The following is a 16601-nucleotide window of genomic DNA, read 5'->3' on the forward strand; positions in this document are numbered from 1 at the left end:
TAAACTATCTGATGAAATCGGGTTTCTCAGACACACTGACAGCTGCAGTTTGTGTACAATATTTGTACGTACTGTAAATCTCACTGTTTGATACGATCTGTTTTCAGTGTAAAGTGACGTTATATTTTTCCTGAGTGTCACCTGCACCAAAGACTCTGTTTTACACCGTTTATCAATGTTTAAGAAGATGCAGCTTTACAATAAATTCTACCCACTGTGAGTGTGTCTGTGCTGTTTACTCACTGTGGTGGCAGTGTAAAGGATTTAAAAGGACTGAGGTTCTTAACATTGGCCACAGGACTCAGGAACACTCGTGGACTTTGTATAGTGTATATATATATGTAGTTGCTTTTCATATGTTGTTATCTGAATGAGCAGTTTGACGGGTTTAAAGCAACATTAGATTACTGTTCTCAGCATATTGTATTAGAATAAAACCGCAGCTCTGATAAAAGGAAAACAGAGTGATATAATGATGATCAGTAAGTATTAAAAAGACACAGAATGATGCTGAAACCCTCTAAAGACTAAAACCAGCAATGAGGAGCACCTATGCAGAAATCTGACATCTGTGGATCCAGAACCTGATTTCAGCTCAGAACTATGGACGTTAAAAAAACCCTCATGTCCCCTCTATTAGGTTCTTCTGTTGAATCAGTGAGTGGATTTGTTGCTCATTAAAACCATGTTCAGTTCATATTTGTCTCTGTCTCTAAAAATCCACCATAACAGGACAGGACACTGTGTGTCTGCTGTTCCACGAAGGGACCGATAGGTGGCGGTAAAGCACCTGTAAGCTGCCAATAAAATTCAAAGAAGAAGAAGAAGAGGAAGCAGCAGAAGAAGAAGAAGAAGAAGTTGTTGTTGTTGTTGTTGTTCTGCAGCTGTTAGCTGCTAGCTGCTAGCTCTTAGCTCGACTCTGCAGCTACAAACTGAGGATCTGGACTCGGTTTGTTCTCTTTTCTTGACACCGACGGGACATTTCCAGTTTACACAGCTCTGTCCGGAATAAACCCGGTAACAAACCTGCTCTGTCGTGTGTCTGTTGGTAAAATTGGACGAACTGCAGCTCAAACAGTTCATGTGCTGTGACAGAGGTCGTTAATCTGGAAACTCCAGCGTTAATGTCAGTGTTTAGTTTAATAATCTGCAAACAGGAGAAAAATAAAGGACAAGTTTTAGTTTATCCTGTCGTTGAATAACAAATCAAACGTTATACAAACTAAAGAATAAAGAGATCTGGAGATATATGTCAGCATGTCATAGATGTTTAAGGTCCATTTATTTATACAATATCAGTAGAGAGAAATGGGAAGTTAGTAAGTCACTGTGTTTTCAAAAGTAATGAACGTTTCTAATTATTAATGATAAATTTGTTTTATTTTTTACTGGAAAAAACAGTTGATGATGAATTTTATTACCACACATTTCCTGGGTTATGGTGACTCCTGAAAATGATAAAAATCATCATTTCTGACTTGATTTATTTTTTCATTTGTGTGTTAAAAATGTCCCTGAGCACTGACACGTTGTGTAAAAGTTGATGGACAGTGATGCAGTGATTTTTCTCTTCTATACATCAGTAGATTGTGCTGCTGTGTTTATCTGGTTTCTCAGTGCTGAGGCAGAATGGCTGTTTGTTGGTGGCTGCTGATCCACTGTCTGCTCTTCATGTCCTCCTCTGCTCACAATGACTTCTTCACCTCCATCGGTGAGTCAGGTTTTGTTTTTCCTCCTATGATTCAAAGCTTCACACAAAACGAGTTGTTGGTTTGTAAAACTAACGCTGTGCGACTTGTGATTGTTGGGATTTGTGTGTTTTCTCAGGTCAAATGACCGACCTGCTGTTCACAGAGAAAGACCTGGTCACCTCTCTGAAGGACTACATCAGGGCAGAGGAGGACAAACTGGAGCAGATCAAAAAGTAAGGGACCAGCTCGTATTTATCAACCGCCTCCCCCCGAACTTGCTGAAGTGCAGCAGAGCTCTGGGGGTTATCTAACTGAGCAGAGATGGTTCAAAGACTCAATGACACAGAACTGTGTGTTTCATCCTGTTGTGCATGAAGAAACTGCTCCACCAAGAAGAAGTACACATGCCATGTACCTCATTAAAATTTTTGTTTTTTTAATAACAGAGAAGATGCAGCTGATTTGATTGTGATTAAATCAACAGTTTGGTTCATAAGAAATCACAGCTCCTCATATAAAACACAGAGGAACTGTTGCATAAAGAGACATTATAACAGTGATTTTCACCCAGATCTGGATTCAGATTGATTAAAAAAAACATTAAGCTGTGGGACTTAAGGTTATTTTGGGGGACCAGGGGATGCATTATGCCAACGAGTGTCCTCACAATGATAGAACAAACGAGTGTTGGTGTGTACAGGTGGGCGGACAAACTGGACGTCCTCTCTGCTGCTGCCACTCAGGACCCAGAAGGATTCCTGGGACACCCGGTGAACGCCTTCAAACTTATGAAGAGACTCAACACAGAGTGGGGGGAGCTGGAGAACCTGGTGCTCACTGACATGTCTGACGGTTTGTCTTTCTATATCAAATCACATTTTATTTATCTAGACCTGTGTCACAGTGGCAGTGACCCCTTCTCAGAAGAAAGGACATGTGTTAGATGTAGTTGTTTGTAGAGAACAAAGTTCTGACAACTTAATCAGAACGATTAGTTGCTGCTTCTGTTTAGGACTAAACTTGGTTAAATCAGTTCATACAACAGAAGTCATTTTCAGTAAAACTGCAGCTGCTAACTTGACGTGTGGTTTTTCAGTGTTCATCTCCAACCTGACCATCCAGAGACAGTACTTCCCCAACGATGATGACCAGACAGGTGCTGCCAAGGCTCTGATGAGGCTCCAGGACACCTACCAGCTGGACACCAACACCATCTCCAGCGGACAACTGCCAGGTCAGCACCGCCTGCTCCAAGCATGCACTTAAAATATAAAGTTTTTTCACCAGTCCTGAACAGGATCTTCTTCCTGTGTTTACCTTCTCCTACCTCAGATCTATTTAACCTACGAGTGGGTGAGAACGTTCTCATGTGGCGGGTTTAAAATCCACTGATTTGGACCCAGAGCAAACTAGCTGTAGGTTTGAAAACAGCTTAGCGGTTGAAATCTTTTTTCTGAGCAGTTTAAGGTTTGATTCTGCAGATCAAGACTTTACATTCAAAAACTTTATAATTTATAAAATATATGGTGAGAGGAACTAACAGAAGAGAAAGTTTGATGTTTCTGAATTTAAAAAAAAAAAAAAAAAAAAAAGATCCTCTCTCGCTTTAGGTGCCTCCTCTGCTGACTCACAGCAGACAACTCTGGCTGTGGACGACTGCTTTGACCTCGGGAAGGTGGCGTACCTGGAGGCAGACTACTACCACACTGAGCTGTGGATGGTTCAGGCCCTGAATCAGCTGGATCAAGGAGAGACGTCCAGCACCGTGGACCCTGTCACCATCTTGGACTACCTGAGCTACTCGGTCTACCAGCAGGGGGAGCTGGAGAGGGCGCTGCAGTTCACCAAGAGACTGTTGGAGCTCGGTCAGTAACTTCCCCATCAAGCCCAGACCTTCAGTACCTTTATGTCTCTGTGATCTGGATTAAGTTGTTGTGTGTTTAGACCCGACCCACCAGCGAGCCAACGGGAACCTGAAGTACTTTGAGTATCAGCTGGCCAAACAGAAGAAGGTGGAGCACAAAGAGGAGGGGCAGGCTGAGGGGAGACAGCGAAGGGAGACTCGAGGTCAAAGTTGACGATTACCTGCCAGAGAGAAAGACGTATGAGAAGCTGTGTCGCGGCGTTGGCATCAGGATGGTGAGAAGCGACCCAACACAAACACACGTACTGCTAATCTGTTCGACATTTTGACTGTTGTTTGTTTTCTGTCAGACTCCTCGCAGGCAGAGCCGCCTCTTCTGCCGTTACTATGACAACAACCACCACCCGAGGTACGTGATCGGCCCAGTGAAGGAGGAAGACGAGTGGGATCGGCCCCGGATTGTCAGATACCACGACATCGTGACGGAGAAAGAGATGGAGAGAGTCAAAGAGCTGGCTAAACCCAGGGTGAGTCCTCACATCAGCTCAGTCAGTAAAGAGCCTGCTAAAGTTTCCTGTGGACTTTATTTTCCATTTAACGGCAGATCTACAAACACCAGAGACTCCGAGACAGTTGAACGCATTTTCATCAACATTCAGACTTTATCTCATGTCTGAAACAGACTCTAACAGACTGTAGGCCAGTGTTAGAATGAGTTTGGTTGCGTCAGGGAGTCGTGTGTGTCTCCCTGTAACTGTCGGCCGATTGGCTCCACAGCTGCGTCGAGCCACCATCTCCAACCCCATAACCGGTGCACTGGAGACGGCCCACTACCGCATCAGTAAGAGGTAAGAGCTGTCTGAGCAGGAGGGGCGTGAGCGGGGGAGGCAGCAGGTCTCACCCTCCTGCTCACTCTCCTCTCTGCATCCTCCTCCCCCCTCTGTGTCCTGGCAAGAGCAGGAACTAAAAACTGCCGCAAGTCTGCAGCCTAATGAATTCAGAGAAAATGCGTAAATTTAGGTCAAATTACTTATTTTATGTGAATAAACCAGAACGTTTTCCAGTTTAGTTTGTTAGAAGAGAATCTCAGAGACTCGGATATTAAAGATCCAGGAACCTGGCCCTGTGTGAAGTGGGTGAAGTACGATTCCTGCCTCGCTGCTCTTGCTAAGAATAAGCCTTTTGGTTTTTTTTTCTGTACGGGGGGAGGACTCAGAGTCAAGGATGAAAGTTTTGAGTCTCTTTGTCTCTTTGACTTTGTCGTGGAGGCAGCAGCAGATTCAGACACGTCAGGCAGCTAAACATCTGCTGCAGATTTGTCTTGTCATGAGCCAACGTGATCACAAAGCTGCAACATCTCAACAAGGCTCCAGGCACGTGTAGGAGGGGTAGACCCAAACTGCACAGGATCCCAGGGGCTGTAAAATCTACTTGGAACACCACGATGCAGTTGACCTTATGTGGTCAGAAAAGTGTGTTTGGAGCCCTGCACTTAGTTTGACCATGTATTTATGTATTTTGAGGTAAATTCTCTAAACTGTCTGGATTCAGTGTGAGTCAAAGGAGAGCTGGAGTCTCCTGCTGCCTCCCTGACTGTGGAGCTCAGTGTCAGCTAGTGACCTGCCTCTGTCTCTCTCTCTCTTCTCTCTGTCTGTGGAATATAATGTGATTGGTGAGCTAGCTCAGACGTGCCACGGTGCATGACCCTCAGACAGGCAAACTGACTACGGCCCATTACAGAGTCTCCAAGAGGTAAGAGCTGGACGGCAGCGTCGCCCTGCTGCTGCAGCTTTGTTTAGTTTAGTACCGACTCACGTAACGATCATGTCACTGTAAGAAGAAGGAACCATCTTAGACTGAAGCAGTTTAAATGACTTTAATCAAGTGACACAGAAAGTCTGTCTCACACCCCTGAGAGAGATTTCCAACATTTTCTATTAGCATCTCTTCTTTTCCTCATTGTTTCCTCTGCTCGTCCTGCTCTTCTCACTAACTCCTCAGTAACTTTACTGTGTTGTCTGTGATGGTGCAGACATTTACATTATCGCCCCCTGTTTCCTCTCAGCGCCTGGCTCGGAGCTTTCGAACACCCGGTGGTTGACACGATCAACCAGAGGATCGAGGACGTCACCGGTCTGGACGTCACCACAGCTGAGGACCTGCAGGTAACAGTCACCTGGTTTCATCACTGACTGGATTGATAAAGCTGTTATTCATTCATGCTCACTCGCAGAGTGGAAGGATAATCTTAAGTATGTCCTTTATGAATTATCTGCACAGTTTAATAAGTTTGTTTATCAGGGTAAACATTTCTATAAATAACTGGTCCTCTCACAAATCAGGTCAGAGGTAGAAAACTTAATGTGCATTAACAGTCAGTCTTTAGTCTTTAGTCCTAGTGATGTGTTCTGTTTGTTAGAAATGAATTCACCTCATCTGTGCTGCTGCAGGTGGCGAACTACGGTGTCGGAGGACAGTACGAACCTCATTTCGACTTTGGAAGGGTAAAGAAACTTTCGGTCTATAAGCTCATTGTGCAGCTGTAAGCAGAGGTTTAGACCAGTCCTCCCTGAGCTCTGCTGTCCTGCTTGTTTCCTGCCGATTACCTGGTTCAGGTGAGCTCAGCCAATCAGAAGCTTGTTGTGAATTTTGCAGAAAGACGAACCTGACGCTTTCGAAGAGCTGGGGACAGGAAACAGAATCGCCACCTGGCTGCTTTACGTCAGTAACATTATCACTTTATTTTAGACATTATTAAACTGCAGAAGCTCAGACTCGGTGTGCATTAACAGTTTTCTCCTCCACACTGCAGATGAGTGACGTGCAGGCAGGGGGCGCCACAGTCTTTACTGATGTAGGAGCTGCTGTCCAACCCAAAAAGGTGCTGATGCATGTGTCTATTGGCTGTTTTCTCCATTTATAACCTGTAGTAGACGTCACGTTAGTAGTGGATACTATAAAAAACAGACGTTATCATTGACCTGGTCCGTGTCTGTAATCTGTAATCTGTAATCTGGCTCTGTGTGCTCACCTACATTTACATTTTAGTTTATTAGTAAATTCACTGTGATCAGTGTGATCACAGCCCGTAAATACTGTAACTGCCACTGAACGAGCTGCCAACAGCTAATGATTGTGTGTCTCCAGGGGACGGCGGTGTTCTGGTACAATCTGCACCCTAGTGGAGAGGGTGACTACCGGACCAGACACGCTGCCTGTCCCGTTCTGGTCGGAAACAAGTGGGGTGAGTTCACAACACGAGAACACGGGAACTCTGACCCTGACTTGAAATTAAGCTAATGTAAAGAACTAGTATGTCAGCGTTGCGTTGTCCCAGGTCTCCACCACCACCACCTCCACCTCCACCTGTAATTCAGTTTTGACCTCGAAAACCAGTTTAAGATGAGAAGTCGGACCGAGTCGTGGAGTTTAGATGAACATGTCGTTCTAGTCAAATGTCCTTTATTTGAGTTTTGTGATTCCAGTGAAAACCTGACAACGTCTGGTTTCTATATGTTTGAAGTAGATTGATCTGTGATGACCTGACCTAACCTTTGGATCCCTCCACAGTTTCTAACAAGTGGATTCATGAACGAGGGCAGGAGTTCAGGAGGCGCTGTGGCCTCCAGGACACAGACTGACCGCCAACTCTTCCACCTGCTCCTCTTCCTCAGCCGTTGGAAACATTCATGTTTCATCTCAGCAGCGTGAGTGAGCCTCGGTATCTGTGGGGGAGTTAGATCTGTTTAAAAGCTGATAATCAAGTTTCCAACATCTATAAATAACCTTAAAATAACAATTCTCCAACCGCGATCATCCAGAAAGTTCAAGTTAAACACTAAGATTCACCCACTAAACAATAGAATGAAGGAAGTTTATGTAAAGAATCTGCACGTGGAGGTTGTTTCAATGAGTCTCAGTATTCAGGTGATTAAAGTTATGATCTGGGGAAGTTGATCAGGTCGACCTTTATAAATTCACAATTAAAATGAACAAAACTATTTTTGAAATTGAACTGATACAAAGAAAAATGCAAACTCTTCATCCTAAGAAACTCCTTAAACTACGTAGATAATGCGTGGGAAACTTTAACCTGTCCTCATGTTGTGAGTTATAGAACTTTAATGGATTTTAATATCTGATTTATTCTTATTAGGTATTTCTGTATTTTACTTTTATCCATTTGTTTTGTGATTATTCTGATATTCAGGGATGCCTTCAATGCAATTCCAGATAATGCAACATTAATTATTAATAATATTAATTCATTTCCATTTTTAAATCACAGGCTGAACTTTATAATTTAGTATAAAATAATAAAAAGTGTTTATTCTTGAAAAAACAATAAAAACACTTTCTTACACTCCAGTAAAGATTTTCAGTACTTCTTTAATATTAATTAATGTATGACTAATAATAATTCAGAGAGTTTGTGCAATAAGTCCAACTGTGGACGTTAGGGACACGTGGACGGTCAGTGAGGCCAGCTATGCACTACCCCCACCCCCCCACACCCCAGCTCCTCTGTTCACCTTCCTGATGCACTAGTTAGTTTTATCGCAACACTCGGACACATGCAGCTGTTCCCCTGCGTCACACCTTCAGACCTCAGACCTGTGTCACTGCTGTACCACACGTTGGAGCCACTTTTCTTTAAGAAGTGTTAAATACGTTCGATCCCCTTCATGTACTGGGATGAGTGTGTTATGAGTGATGCTCTGTAAGATGATGTGAAGTCTGTCTCTGACAGAATAAATCACTTCTAAACAGCAGCTCTGCTTTATTTTTTATTCTTGGTTAAAAGCTGTTACTCAGTATATTTAAATCAACTGTGTTGTTTCTACCTGGACAGTGTTGATGCATCATCTCAGTCTTATTTGTCAGTTCAACCTGACTCAAGTTAACTCGACCCACCTCTGTGTCCTGTGTCAGTAAGACTTGACTAAACTAGATCTGTTATCTGACCCGAGTCGTCGTGATACGACTTGTTCCACGACCCCCTGGGAGCCTCCATGTGCTGCTGAAGACAGTCATACTCTTTGGGTTCAGCTCCAGGACCGTGGCTTAATGACCTCTGTGGTGAGTCTGTTTTCTCATTCGCTTTTTTGAACGAGCTGTTTGAACCTGAGTTAATGTTCAGTAACTGTGGCTTTGAGTGATAATTCAGAGAAAGTGCTGAACATGATGTCGTCTCCTTCACTAAACCCTGTTCACCCACCTCAGCTCAGGTGTTAGTCATGATTCATACTGTAGATTCCACATTCAACTAAGACTAATGAAAGGTTTCTGATGTCCTGTATTTGGTTGGAGCAGATTTCAAAATGTGATTTCTGACGTTGTGTTAGAACTGCCGATCTAACAGAACGTCGACCACATGTCACCTTTACTTTAACGACTATTATAACAAACCAGAGACACTGTTTTAGGATTAAACTGAATAATTGATCTAAAAATACGTGATACACTTAAATCAATAAATAATATTTGTGCATTGTGCTCATTAAAAGTGAACTAGTGCTACAACATCAGGTCTTTGGCTCAAAGCAGCGTGAGGTCCACTGGCTACGGAATCATCTGTGTTCTGATGTTAAACTGTGCTGATCGGAGACGTTCAGGTGTCTGTCGGTGCGGTCGGAGTCCTCGGGGTTGTTCCTGTCAGGGCTCTGGAAGGATGTAATCTGAAGAGTGGTTTCCCTCACGACGACGTCCGAAACAGCCGAGCAGCAGGTCCACGGCGGTGTGGACTGTGGACTGGACTTCCTGCTCCGTCTGACCCCTCAGAGGATTCACCTCCACCATGTCCACCGCAGACAGGAGACCTGCAGGGGGGGCACAGGTGTGAAGGTACATTTAGACGTGAGAACAAACCCAAACCCCCACCCGACTCCAACAGACACCAATACTGTAAAACTAGTCCTGGTGGGATGTTGAGGTGGTTTGCAGTAGTTTTTATTTCTCCCTCTGTCTGGTTTTGAGTCTGAGGTCATTCCAAGTGGCACTGAGAGCTTTCAGACTGGCTGTGTGGTAGTTTGTGTTTGTTCAGTTTGAATCTTTTTGGGAGTATTTTTAGTCTGTTTGAAGTCGTTTTCAATTGGTCAGATCTTCTCTTTAGCTGCTTTGGCTCCACTAGAGCTTTGTCTGGGAGCTTATTTTGTGTCTTCGAGGTATTTTTAGTCTTTTGGTCATTGTCTCTTTGTGGTCAAGTTCATTTGAGTCTCTGACAGTGTTTGATTGTTTTGACAGGTCAGGTTCACATACTTTTTCTCACCACTGTACCTGCTAAATATTAGAAAACCTGGTAATAGTGGAGTTTTTTTCACTTTATCAACTTTAATAAGTACTTATTAAATTATTATTAGCTCAGTTTAATCACACTGATGGTTCAGTAAATCCTCCATGTTGTGTAAATACAGGTATCAACTTCAGCTGATCATTAATAGAAGGTGTTTGTATGAACTAGTTCCCCACACACAGTATATCTGAGTTATTACCACCTTAAACTACGAGGTACCAGGTAAAAGGAAAGGGCGACTCCCTTTGATCGTCTGTTCGTTGAGGTCGTCCAGCTTCTGTTAGTGTTTTTTTTAACTCTTCATGTTCTGTTTGCGTCTTCACGCTGTTTTGAGTCTTTAGCTCTGTGACTTTCAAACAGACTCAGGGTCTGTGTCCTACCTGTCTGACACAGGTGTTCAGTGATGTAGACTCCCTCTCGGTAGGTGAGCCCCCCGACTACAGGCGTCCCCGTTGCTGGTGTGATAGAGGGGTCAATGGCATCGATGTCGAAGCTCAGGTGAATCGGTTTCTTCACTCTAACAATAATACACGACCAATATTACCAATTAACAGTCGAAGTGAAGCTGTGACTGGATCATACACGAGTGTAGTGAGATGATTTTACTGTCTGTAGTGTTGATGATCAGTGAGTGACAGTCACCTCGCAGACAGGTAGTCGCACGTCTCCTCCATCACTCTGGCTACACCCAGCTGATCCACAGCTGACATGGAAAACACCTTCACACCGAGCAGCTTCAGGATGTAACTGAAAAGAACAGAATCGCTTGAAGTTACGACGTTCAACTGGAGGAGATGTGATCTGAACAACGTTGGAAGGCCTGATGTCGTCGTCCTGAACGAACACACTTCACAGAAGTAAAAAGAAAAATCAACCCTGTGATGTTGAATGTGGTCAAACAGAACAGGGGCGTCCACAGTGCTGCTTGTTGACCTGATTGACTGAACACACCTGATCCAGGATCAGTGGGTGGGACCGGACAGTGGCCCTCGAGGCCCTGAAGTTGGATTTAAATGTGGATGGACGTCAGAAACTTACTGCTCTTCTGGATCCACGTCTCTCAGTCCGATGTAGACGAGGTCTTTGGCTGAAACACACGGTTTGATCCAGGTGAAGTTTGGTAAGACGGGAATCTGGCGACACAAAGACAACAAGGTTAAACGAGGTGATCTCGTTCTGCCAGGTTCTCAGTAACAGAGCTCACCTTAGACTGCAGCTCATGGAGCAGGTAGGACATGGGCTGTCCGTGGATGTTTCCTGTGGGCGAGGTCAGCGGCGTGTTGATGTCGGCGTGAGCGTCGACCCAGACCACGCTCAAGTCCCCGACCGCTGCCGAGTGACCGTGGATGGAGCCGATCGCCAGGCTGAGGACGACACAAAGACATCGAGGAAACATTCAGCGTCACTCAAACTGGTCTCAGATGTTTAATATCAGCTCACATCTTTATCACCGTCAAGATCTGATGAGACTGAACTGTGAGAAAATATAAAGGATCAGTATTCAAATAATCCTTTAAAATGAGTATGAAATGATTTAGAACAGTAACAACACCATAAAAATAATAAAATGAATGAACACATCGAATAAATCGTTGAAACACTTTCATTTGTACGATGATGTTTTTTTCTCTAACGTTGTTTTCTTGTTTTTCTCTTAATAAAATGTGTGAAGTGACATAAGATATGAAATGAAGCTCGTTTGAACGTTCATGTCAGTTTGCTACTGAAGGAGATGAAGGATGAGTTTATTGAACGCTGAAGTAAAACTCATTATTTAACTCGTTTATTATTAAACTCGTTTATTATGATTAAACTCGTTTATTATTATTAAACTTGTTTATTATTATTAAACTCGTTTATTATTATTATTATTTAACTCGTTTATTATTATTAAACTCTATTATTATTAAACTCGTTTATTATTATTAAACTCGTTTATTATTATTATTTAACTCGTTTATTATTATTATTTAACTCGTTTATTATTATTATTTAACTCGTTTATTATTATTTAACTCGTTTATTATTATTATTTAACTCGTTTATTATTATTATTTAACTCGTTTATTATTATTATTTAACTCGTTTATTAAGACAAGAGGAAGAAAGGAGGAGGCTGAATGTTCCTGCTCTGTATCTCTTCAGACGACCAGTAAAAAGCTGCTATCGGATCTATTTTTATTCTCAGTGTGAACTCGACCTGTCCCGTTGTGTATTTAATCCTGAGGGACGAGGTTATGCCGACTTCATCATCTGTCCTCTGGGTGGATGATTGACAAACTGTGAATCTTCTGTTGTGATTCCGAGTCAACGATTCTCCAGCTGTTCAGCTATTTAAACACTGAAGCGGATTCAGACGTGTGGACGTTTGACCACTTGTGATTCTGGTTCCGGTCTCTGATCATCATAATGTTAAAGTTCAGGAGTCGTCATCTTTTGGTACTCCGAGTATATTCTGATTCGTAGTACAACTGTAATGCAGTACTTCTACTTCCAATACAAACTGGAAAGCGGCTGGTTAGTGTAGTGGTAGAATCCCCACTGGGGTTCGAATCCCAGCTGTAGCCCAGCTCCTGAAGGGGTCCTCAGGACCTCCTCAGACTCACTGCCTCCCTCTGTAAGTGGATAATTAAAGCTTCTTCTAAAGGACTAAATGGAACCTACAAACGGACCTGTGGTCCCCCCCCAGCAGCACTGACGTGTGTCCGTCTCTCTTCACGTTCTGCACCGCCTCCGACAGCCTCTGGTTGGCGCTGCCCACCGCACGCACACATTTCACGGCCCCCACGGGCTCGTCGACGACGACCTCCTCGAACGTCAGGTTCCCATAATCCTTCACTGCACAGCCTGCACACAAGCAGAGAGGAGCAGTTAAACCATCTCATAGGATGTTGGTACCTTTACAGTACCCAACACGTTTTTATGTCGCTTGGTTAGAAGAGGACTCGACTGTAAGAACAGCAGAACGTTAGAACAGCAGAACGTTGGAACATTACAACATTGGAACAGCAGAACGTTGGAACAGCAGAACTTTGGAACAGCAGAACGTTAGAACATTACAACATTGGAACAGTAGAACGTTGGAACATTACAACGTTAGAACTTGAGAACAGGAGAACGTCAGAACAGTAGAACGTTATAACAGTAGAACGTTATAACAGTAGAACATCAGAATGTTAGAACGTTAGTACAGCAGAACATCAGAACATTAGAACTTTAGAACAGTAGAACGTTAGAACATTAGAACGTTAGAACAGAACGTGTTCATTACAAGATGTCAAAATGTTTTTGCTTCATAACATTTCCTTCTCTTTATTAATTAACTGTTCTAATCACACTAAAGGTTTTATTAAGTGGTTTTGAAGTCGAACTAAATTAGAACTAAATGTTCTTATAGACCAACAACATTTTATAAATATTGACTTTAGAACTAAATGTTCTTATAGACCAACAACATTTTATAAATATTGACTTTAGAACTAAATGTTCTTATAGACCAACAACATTTTATAAATATTGACTTTAGAACTAAATGTTCTTATAGACCAACAACATTTTATAAATATTGACTTTAGAACTAAATGTTCTTATAGACCAACAACATTTTATAAATATTGACTTTAGAACTAAATTAGAACTAACATTTAGTTCTAATTTAGTTCTAAAGTCAATATTTATAAAATTATAGACCAACAACATTTTATAAATATTGACTTTAGAACTAAATGTTCTTATAGACCATCAACATTTTATAAATATTGACTTTAGAACTAAATGTTCTTATAGACCATCAACATTTTATAAATATTGACTTTAGAACTAAATGTTCTTATAGACCATCAACATTTTATAAATATTGACTTTAGAACTAAATGTTCTTATAGACCAACAACATTTTATAAATATTGACTTTAGAACTAAATGTTCTTATAGACCATCAACATTTTATAAATATTGACTTTAGAACTAAATGTTCTTATAGACCAACAACATTTTATAAATATTGACTTTAGAACTAAATTAGAACTAACATTTAGTTCTAATTTAGTTCTAAAGTCAATATTTATAAAATTATAGACCAACAACATTTTATAAATATTGACTTTAGAACTAAATGTTCTTATAGACCAACAACATTTTATAAATATTGACTTTAGAACTAAATTAGAACTAAATGTTCTTATAGACCAACAACATTTTATAAATATTGACTTTTTGCCATTAGAACTAAATGTTCTCATTAGATTTATTCACATTGGGACATGAAACATTTTACAGAACAGTTATTCACGTTAGAAAATCTAAGTCTAACATGTTTCTGGTTTCTCTTCGACTTTGTTATCAGCAGAACCTTTTCTCGTTGAACCTTTGCTGCGTTCTTCACCCAACATTAGGTGGATTTTCCCACAATGCCTCTGTGTGAACATTAATGTTCTGCTGGAAATCATTTCAGTTTTAAAGTAAACAGGTTTCAACAGACTGAACAAGCTGCTGCTGTGAAATCGCCCGAGGACACGTCTCCTCGTCCCACTCTGCATCCTTCAGTTGAGCTTTAGGTTTTTGTTTAGCCTCAGTTACTTTGAGAAAATCCAACGTTATTAAAGATTAAACCGCGTTTCTTTGACCTCGTTGACCTGGGACCTCTTACACTAAATGGTTTTGTCTCAGACATGAAATCATTAAGTTCTTCAGCACAGATTCCTGTTTCCAGACAGTGTGGTAACCTGGCTACTGTAAATCAGTGATCCGATTCCTCCTCCGCCTCCGACTTACAGTAACATGATTGAAGACACAGACGTTAGTGACTTATTTAGACCTGGACGTCCACTGTACTGTTAGAAACCTGGTTACATTCACAGTTCACATGAAAGTTCAGAGAAACGTCCAGAACTTTGTCTCGATCTTTTATTAATCATCTAACGACCGCTCTCATTTATCAGGCGACCCTTTGGAGGGTCTCAGCCTGTATGTTGGGAACCTCTGCAGTGAACTAGGGAAAGCAGCTCTGAAGTCATTAGTTGTTCGTGATGTACAGGTGAACTCTTCTCAGGTGTCGTCTGCTGGAGGTCTGAGCGCGTGCAGCATGACTCAGACTCACTTTAATCCTGTTGTGTCCCAGTTCCAAACTGACTCAGCTGCAGCTTCTGTCCCTCGGACTTCAGGTCTCAGAGGAAACGTCACGGTCTCTGTTTTTAACCACCGACTAAATCTGTCATCACTCGAGGGTTTGATGATGTAAACTTTAAACACATTAAAAATCCAGAGCAGTTTTAACCAGTGATGAGATGAAATTAAAGAGCAGAGCTGCAGAAACACGTCCGGCTGGAATTTAATATAATTTAATTTAAGAATTTAATTTAATTTAAGAATTTAATTTAAGAATTTAATTTAATTTAAGAATTTAATTTAATTTAAGAATTTAATTTAATTTAATTTAAGAATTTAATTTAATTTAAGAATATAATTTAAATTTATTAAATTAAATTAAATTCAATTAAAGAAGACATCAGTCAGATTGTTGTCTTTTTAATATTTGCTCAGACATATTTGGACAGAAGCAGCAGCAGGAGGAGAACAGACCCATCCTGTCCCTGTCAGGGACACAGGTCGAGAAGAAGCTGCTTCCTCCTCTGGACCGAGTCCTGAACCTGAAGGGACCCGGTTCTCGGTTTACAGCAGAACGTGCTCTAACCTGTACTGTAGGTTAAAGTACTGGAATCCTTTATGTCCCGACGGTTCAGCGTGTACTGGAAATACTGCAGTGAAGTACAAGTACTGCGACCTGTTCCGGGGGGGGGGGGGGGGGGGGTTAACGCGCACCTTGCTCGTGGAGTCTGTGAACCAGTCCCGCGGCTCGGATCACGTCCGGTCCTCGGTCCACTCCGACTCTGGGCTGCAGCGGCACGAGGAGGAGAAGAAGAAGAAGAGGAGCATCATCATCACCATCATCATCATCACCACCACCACCACCACCTGGCCCTGCCGCCCCCACCCCGCGTGCTCCTCACCTGTCCCCGGGAGAAAGGTGCTCCGATGATTCCCGCCGACCGCGGCTCCTGATGATGATGATGATGATGAAGATGAAGGCTCCTTCTGGAAAAGATCCCCGCGAGCTGCTGCTGCAGCGTCCTCGCGCTCCTCATGCTGATTATCACCGCGCGCACACACACACGCGCGCTGACCGGAGTCTCCTTAAAACCTCTCTGTGACGTCACCGCCCGGCCCGTGGGCGGCAGGACACGTGACGTCATCAGCAGAGACAGGTTGGATTTCCCAATTTACATAACACGGTGAGTTCAGGGTCAGTGGGACACTTGAGCTTCAGGACCGTTTACAATTACAACTGATCAATACTCAGTAACGAGTACTTTTACTACTTTAAGTACTTTAACTCTTTGAAATACTATTAAAGAACAAACAAGACGAGCTGCACATTAATGTTCTAGTTTCCATTAATTAAATGTCGATACAATAAAAGGTTTCAATTAAATCAGCTTCACCTCAAACAGCTGCTGAAGTCAAGGATTCAGTAAAAGTCAGGACTTCACCGTCCTTTACCAACTGTTCTGTGAATCCGTCTGACACAGAAACACCGGACGGACACGTGTCCGCGCTCAACCACTGGACAGATGTTAAATTACTTTTTATAAACAAGGAAACTAAAACAACAGAGAGACAGGAAGTGACGACACCCCGAGGGAACGCCGTCAAGTTTCAGTTACACATTCACCTTCTTCCAAAGAAGCGACACCAG

General features: G+C 42.3%; 2 protein-coding genes across 2 annotated transcripts; one reads left to right on the top strand and one right to left on the bottom strand.

Annotated features, from left to right (window-relative positions):
* Positions 1–325: 325 nt before the first annotated feature.
* On the top strand, positions 326–8327 carry p4ha1a (prolyl 4-hydroxylase, alpha polypeptide I a). The gene is given in 15 exon segments (XM_026350534.1): positions 326–1711; positions 1828–1924; positions 2392–2543; positions 2788–2925; positions 3302–3556; positions 3636–3766; positions 3768–3830; positions 3906–4082; positions 4333–4403; positions 5621–5720; positions 6006–6059; positions 6211–6276; positions 6368–6436; positions 6703–6799; positions 7126–8327. Coding segments are annotated over 15 exon segments (1623 nt in total). The 5' UTR covers positions 326–1629; the 3' UTR covers positions 7197–8327.
* Positions 7927–16030, bottom strand: arg1 (arginase 1). Its single transcript, XM_026350535.1, has 8 exons — positions 15856–16030; positions 15668–15740; positions 12520–12694; positions 11052–11211; positions 10886–10980; positions 10490–10594; positions 10228–10364; positions 7927–9374 (listed from the first exon to the last, which is right to left on the bottom strand). Exons 1-8 carry the CDS (start codon positions 15988–15990, stop codon positions 9211–9213), a joined length of 1044 nt encoding a protein of 347 aa, XP_026206320.1. The 5' UTR covers positions 15991–16030; the 3' UTR covers positions 7927–9210.
* Positions 16031–16601: the final 571 nt, after the last annotated feature.

The sequence above is a fragment of the Anabas testudineus genome, chromosome 19 (assembly GCF_900324465.2).
Source record: "Anabas testudineus chromosome 19, fAnaTes1.2, whole genome shotgun sequence".
Taxonomy (NCBI): Eukaryota; Metazoa; Chordata; class Actinopteri; order Anabantiformes; family Anabantidae; genus Anabas; species Anabas testudineus.